The 7,500-nt window shown below is 43.3% G+C and overlaps 1 protein-coding gene and 1 long non-coding RNA gene across 2 annotated transcripts in view; one reads left to right on the top strand and one right to left on the bottom strand.

Moving 5' to 3' along the window:
* si:ch73-265d7.2 (C-type natriuretic peptide 2) overlaps nucleotides 1–5,412 on the top strand; it is a 7,158-nt gene extending 1,746 nt beyond the window's left edge. The window contains exons 2-3 of the mRNA XM_017687368.2: nucleotides 59–345; nucleotides 4,624–5,412. Coding sequence (XP_017542857.1) covers nucleotides 59–340 — 282 coding nt within the window. The 3' untranslated portion in view covers nucleotides 341–345; nucleotides 4,624–5,412. The remainder of the gene's footprint in view (nucleotides 1–58; nucleotides 346–4,623) is intronic.
* Nucleotides 1–7,500, bottom strand: part of LOC119264024 — a 23,134-nt gene that overhangs the window by 10,106 nt on the left and 5,528 nt on the right. The window lies entirely within an intron of this gene.

The following is a 7,500-nucleotide window of genomic DNA, read 5'->3' as shown; positions in this document are numbered from 1 at the left end:
CAATCATAACCTGATTACACCACTGTCGGAGGTCTGAACGCCACCGTTTTCCTCTCAGATTCTGAAGGATCTGTTTGGGCCGGAGATCAGTTCACTCTTATTGGCCCAACCAGACATCACGGAGGGGTCCGCTCAGAGCCCCGCCCCCTCTGAGACCAAGGGGAATGGCCTACCTGCGCGCAGTGTAGGGGTTGAGCCTCACAGAGCCGTTCCCCACCTCTTCCTGGGCTTCCTGAGCAGAGAGAGAAAGCTGAGGGGGCGGAGCAGGAAGAGCCCGGCACGTGGCTGCTTCGGAATGAAGGTGGACCGCATCGGAGCGCTGAGTGGACTCGGATGCTAACACAGGTACAGAACCACCACACGGAGGCGCTGTACTGCAGAGGAGGGCCATTCGCATTAGTGCTGTTAGTCTCAGTGGGTTTAGCGCTGTGGCCTGGGGCCGTGAGTGGCTGGTTTAGGGCTGTGGCCTGGGGCCGTGAGGGGCTGGTTTAGGGCTGTGGCCTGGGGCCGTGAGGGGCTGGTTTAGGGCTGTGGCCTGGGGCCGTGAGGGGCTGGTTTAGGGCTGTGGCCTGGGGCCGTGAGGGGCTGGTTTAGCGCTGAGGCCTGGGGCCGTGAGGGGCTGGTTTAGTGATATCGTATTGTAATGTCTCTGGATTGGCTCAACATTTATGGGTCCTGAGCTCCACAGTGTTTGCTTCTTGGGGATTTTCTTCTAGTATTTGAGTTTATGGCTCTTCCTCCGTTTGGTGTGTGAATTCATGTAGATTCATTTTTAAAACATCAGTTTCTTTCATCCCCAAGCTAAATAATCTTAATGTGTCCATCGACATCTGTTGTCATGTATCACTGGTCACTGGTGTTGTATGAATAGGTGTAACACCAGTGACTTCCAACGCATTCCTCATCATTACCAAGACAACAGGCGTTAATCACTCCACAGCAGGGCAGGGGGCTACGTGGGGGCTGCTTTCCCTTACGAACATTTTCATAGCTTTAGTCATTCTAGTGTTAAATGGGGTAGTAAAATCTGGAGCAGACAACACCGGAGCGTTACAAAGCAACAACTTCAAAGACTCAAAAGCACTTTGGCAAACATCAGACCAAACAAAATCACAGGAGGAGCGAAGCAAATTTGTCAGAGGCAAAGCAACATCAAAAAAATTCAGCAAAACCCTCGATAATATCCTGTCATACCAAGAAAACGCTTTATCGCTTAGTGTGAGGCACCTGGGCGGACAACTAACTTACCAAGGTAAATGACCATAGCTTCGCCAAACTCATTAACGAGGCTTCTTGTAACCGACCAAACACAACATGGAGAGATTCCACATGATCAGCCCAATCGGAGGAATACACCATGATATCATCCAGGTATACCTCACAGTTAGAAACACCCATCAACACCCGATTCATCAAATGCTGGAACGTAGCTGGAGCATTCCGGAGGCCGAAAGAAACTTCAGCTGCACGTGAAGTTAAGGGCACTTGCTAATATCCCTTCAGTAAATCCAGTTTCGATACGTAATTTGCTGGGCCCACTTTGTCTACACAGTCCTCCATAAGTAGTAAAGGAAACGAATCTGGTTTGGTCAACGCGTTAACTTTCCTATAGTCAGTACAAAAACAACCTGGACCATCTGGCTTTGGCACCAAAAGACAGGGAGAACTCCACGCACTAATACTCGGTACTGCCAAACCGTTTTCGATTAAATATTCAACCTCCTTCTGCGTAAGCTGTCGCTCAGTCGGGTTAACCCGATATGCATGCTGTTTAATGGGTGAATGATCACCCACATCAATATCATGAGCCACAAGGTGGGTGCGTGAAGGGATATCTGAAAACAGATCATAGTGAGACTGAATCAACCGAACAATGCCATTGCGGGGACCATCAGATAAATAAAACAAAAAAGAACTCAAGTCTTCCAAAATTTCTGAGTTCTGCACACAAGCCCAGGCAAGGAGCTTCTTTACAGGCTCAAACCATCTTCGACAGAGTCAAGTGCAGAAGATAACACAGACAAGAAACAACAGGGGCAACAGACACAGAACCTTCAGGTTTCATACATTCAAAACCAACTTTTCTACCAAAATAGGGCTTTAACATATTGATATGACATACCTTCGTTTTTCCTTTTTTTATCAGGAGTACGAATTCTATAATCAGTGTCACTAATTTTAGCCTCAACTATGTATGGACCGCAAAGCTGATCCAGAAATAGGTAACAAACCTAAAACACAATCACCACTGCAGAAGGAACGAAAAAAGGAACGTCCTTTTATCAAAGTGTGCTTTCATTTTCACCTGAGCGGAGGACAATGAAGCCCGAGCTGCATCACATGCATGACGTAGATGCTCACAAAACGAGCTAACATAGTCAAGTAAATTAGTACTAGGAGTCGTTTCCACAGACATCCACTTCTCCTTCAACAGCTTCAGCGGTCCTCGCACTGTATGTGCGAAAAACCAAATCTGCTGCACTAAACCCCAAAGACTCTCGAGGAGTCTCTCGCGTTGCAAACAGAAGCAATGGCAGACCCTCATCCCATTCCTTATTTGGTTCGGTGCAATAGGCGCACAACATTGACTTAAGGGTCTGATGAAAACTCCAGCGCGCCCTGAGACTCTGGATGATACGCTCTAGATACATGTTTTATGTTCAACTGTGATAGTACCTGTTTAAACAACTGAGACATAAACTTTAAACCTTGATCAGTCTGTACAACTCGAGGAAGTCCAAAAGTAGAGAAACCTTTATAAGGGCCCTCACGACTGCCTTAGATTTTAATGAATGCAAGGACACAGCCTCTGGAAAACGCGTTGCAGTACACGTAATAGTCAATAGGAATTTATGGCCAGCCTTCGTGCGCGGATGAGGTCCTACACAATCAAGAATAACGCACTCAAATGATTCGCCCACAGCAGGAATGGGTTGGAGAAGAATGGGAGGAATACCTTTACTTGGTTTAGCAGCGAGTTGGCATGTATGGCATGACCTACAGTACTTCACCACGTCAGATTTCAACCCAGGCCAAAAGAAATGCTGTAGGATGCGATTATAAGTCTTAGTTACACCCAAATGAAATGGGAATCTTCTGCAGGAACATCAGGGCCATCATTAAAATACATAAAACTATCAGAAAGATCCACAGTTTCGCCAAACTTACGAGATTGTGCTCGCGTCACTACACAGGCAGGAAAGACAGAAGGGAATTCAGACGCCACGTCTGCGACTTTTTGAGACCCCTGTAATACAGACATAGGATCATCACTTACCTCTGGAAGGGGCAACACCTTTCCACCAGCCAAATCATTCCCAAGAATAAAGTCAACCCCCTCCACAGGTAGCTGAGAACGGACAGCAACCTTAACCAATCCTGAAACCGGTTCAGACTGAATATATTAATTATGCAAGGGAATTCGCACCACCCCCAATTATTTTCCTCGTACTAAAACATCCGAACCACAAGACGTAACATTAGAAGAAGGTAGAACTTCATCAAGAATAAATGACTGTACTGCACCCGTATCCCGAAGAACAGTAATAGGAATGGGGTCAATCAGTCAATCAGTCAATTTCCCCATCAGTCAAATACACATTACCCTTAAAAACTAATGGATCATACACAGAATCAATTTCCTGGCGAGGCGAGCCCAACGGAGTGGGAGAAACGTGCCCCTGAGATTGAGGCTGGACAAACAGCAATACGATGGCCGGATTCATGACAATAAATCACTCCCGGTTCTCATTTTGGGTCAATGGTTAGATATTCTCAAATGCCTTGAAAGTTTCTCTGTATTAGACTGAGATGTTTCCCGACGCAAGGACGAAGCAAAAGGACTTTTGTGTGTCAATGCAAATTCGTCCGCACACACCGCAGCCTGTGCCACAGCAACTTTTCGCTCATTAAAATGAACCACAACCTTCTCCGGTAACGAATTCTTAAAACCTTCTAATAGAACGAGTTCACAGAGTTGCTCATAATTAGTCACCTTGCTGGACTGACACCATTTATCAAAAAGTGTACCCTTCTCACGCGCAAACTCCACAAAAGTCTGATTGGCGGTTTTTAGATGATTACGGAATTTTTGGCGATAAGCCTCAGGAACCAACTCATAAGCCCTTAAAATAGTGGCTTTTAATGAGTCGTAATTAAGACTGTCTTCAAGAGACAAAGCAGAGCAAACTTCCTAGGATTTCCCAGTTAATTTACATTGCAACAGAAGCGGCCAAACCTCTCAAGGCCAGCGTAAGGCAGCAGCTATACGCTCAAATACGCCAAAATAAGAATCAACCTGTCTCCCTAAAAGTGGGAACCAAACTAATTTGTATCTCGTGCTCCTCACGTTTAGTGTCAAGATCAAGCTCTTTTAATCGAATAGCTAACCTAAGAGTTTCCGAATTCTGACCAATCAACGAATGCAAAACAGAGCTGTGCCTGATGTGTTGAGCTTCTCTTTAAGCCCTGAAACCTCTGGAAAGTGAACATGAAGTAAAGCTGGCAGAGTCCAGGACCCGAATCCACTGAAATTAATAGAGCTAATGCTAAAGACACTGCAATGGAGCTGAAAGAGGAACTCTAATGGCCCTCTGTCTCCTTCTGTCTCTCTCTGTCTTATAGGAGTCACCTGACCCAGCGTTTGTGTGGGAAACCTGCTGCTGGAACAGCGATACTCCAATGACCTCTCACCCTGCACTCATCCTCTCATCCCTCCATCCGTCTGGAGGCCACAGATTTTAAAGCGAAACATCCAGCAGTGCAGAAAGAGACATTCTGTAAAACTGGATAGCACAACACAAACATGGGGGCTTCATTCGGGAGACCCTCACTGACTTGCGATATGGACAGGAACGATATATACTTATAGAATGTATTATTAGTAATAATAATAACAATGTTATTATTATTTACACGTGAAGCCTTTTTTCAGTGATGAACAGCTGGACTGTCCAATCCAGCTGCGGATACAGATGGAATGCTTGATTGACATGTAGACTAGCCAATCAGAAATTACCAAACGTGTGTAGTAAAATGGAGTTGACATCAGCTGGTGGTCAGAAAATTGGCCAAGAAGTGAGACTGACCACTAATCCTGGAACAGAAATGCAACATGAATCGTGGGCCATGAACTGACCTGTGGTCAGTCGCCTGGAGTCCACCACGGCCTGGTGGAAAGCTGACCTGTCCTGACCTTTTACTCAGGGCCAAACTTGTATCTGTTAGTGTTTGTATAACTGGACTATCCAGGATCAACCTCCAAATGTGTTCTCTCGTAGCTGCTGTTGGGCAGCTGGACAAGCATGTTCAAGCAGTTTATATCACAATACCTACATTTAGAGTCGGTTATTCATTCAGCCTAATGAGAAACTGTAGAACGGACTCGGTTTATATCACAATACCTACATTTAGAGTCGGTTATTCATTCAGTCTAATGAGAAACTGTAGAACGGACTCGGTTTATATCACAATACCTACATTTAGAGCCGGTTATTCATTCAGTGTAATGAGAAACTGTAGAACGGACTCGGTTTATATCAAATACCTACATTTAGAGTCGGTTATTCATTCAGCCTAATGAGAAACTGTAGAACGGACTCGGTTTATATCACAATACCTACATTTAGAGTCGGTTATTCATTCAGTCTAACGAGAAACTGTAGAACGGACTCGGTTTATATCACAATACCTACATTTAGAGTCGGTTATTCATTCAGCCTAACGAGAAACTGTAGAACGGACTCGGTTTATATCACAATACCTACATTTAGAGTCGGTTATTCATTCAGCCTAACGAGAAACTGTAGAACGGACTCGGTTTATATCACAATACCTACATTTAGAGTCGGTTATTCATTCAGCCTAATGAGAAACTGTAGAACGGACTCGGTTTATATCACAATACCTACATTTAGAGTCGGTTATTCATTCAGTCTAATGAGAAACTGTAGAACGGACTCGGTTTATATCACAATACCTACATTTAGAGCCGGTTATTCATTCAGCCTAACGAGAAACTGTAGAACGGACTCGGTTTATATCACAATACCTACATTTAGAGTCGGTTATTCATTCAGTCTAATGAGAAACTGTATAACGGACTCGGTTTATATCACAATACCTACATTTAGAGTCGGTTATTCATTCAGCCTAACGAGAAACTGTAGAACGGACTCGGTTTATATCACAATACCTACATTTAGAGTCGGTTGTTCATTCAGCCTAACGAGAAACTGTAGAACGGACTCGGTTTATATCACAATACCTACATTTAGAGTCGGTTATTCATTCAGTCTAATGAGAAACTGTAGAACGGACTCGGTTTATATCACAATACCTACATTTAGAGTCGGTTATTCATTCAGCCTAAAGAGAAACTGTAGAACAGACTCGGTTTATATCACAATACCTACATTTAGAGTCGGTTGTTCATTCAGCCTAAAGAGAAACTGTAGAACAGACTCGGTTTATATCACAATACCTACATTTAGAGTCGGTTATTCATTCAGTCTAATGAGAAACTGTAGAACGGACTCGGTTTATATCACAATACCTACATTTAGAGTCGGTTATTCATTCAGCCTAACGAGAAACTGTAGAACGGACTCGGTTTATATCACAATACCTACATTTAGAGTCGGTTGTTCATTCAGCCTAACGAGAAACTGTAGAACGGACTCGGTTTATATCACAATACCTACATTTAAAGTCGGTTATTCATTCAGTCTAATGAGAAACTGTAGAACGGACTCGGTTTATATCACAATACCTACATTTAGAGTCGGTTATTCATTCAGCCTAAAGAGAAACTGTAGAACAGACTCGGTTTATATCACAATACCTACATTTAGAGTCGGTTGTTCATTCAGCCTAACGAGAAACTGTAGAACAGACTCGGTTTATATCACAATACCTACATTTAGAGTCGGTTATTCATTCAGTCTAATGAGAAACTGTAGAACGGACTCGGTTTATATCACAATACCTACATTTAGAGTCGGTTATTCATTCAACCTAATGAGAAACTGTAGAACAGACTCGGTTTATATCACAATACCTACATTTAGAGTCGGTTATTCATTCAGTCTAATGAGAAACTGTAGAACGGACTCGGCTTATATCACAATACCTACATTTAGAGCCGGTTATTCATTCAGCCTAACGAGAAACTGTAGAACGGACTCGGTTTATATCACAATACCTACATTTAGAGTCGGTTATTCATTCAGTCTAATGAGAAACTGTAGAACGGACTCGGTTTATATCACAATACCTACATTTAGAGTCGGTTATTCATTCAGTCTAATGAGAAACTGTAGAACGGACTCGGTTTATATCACAATACCTACATTTAGAGTCGGTTATTCATTCAGTCTAATGAGAAACTGTAGAACGGACTCGGTTTATATCACAATACCTACATTTAGAGTCGGTTATTCATTCAGCCTAACGAAAACTGTAGAACAGACTCGGTTTATATCACAATACCTACATTTTGAG

This window comes from Pygocentrus nattereri, chromosome 9 (genome assembly GCF_015220715.1).
Source record: "Pygocentrus nattereri isolate fPygNat1 chromosome 9, fPygNat1.pri, whole genome shotgun sequence".
Lineage (NCBI taxonomy): Eukaryota > Metazoa > Chordata > Actinopteri > Characiformes > Serrasalmidae > Pygocentrus > Pygocentrus nattereri.
Note: the sequence above shows the minus strand (reverse complement) of the source record. Positions and strands in the feature narration are given on the sequence as shown.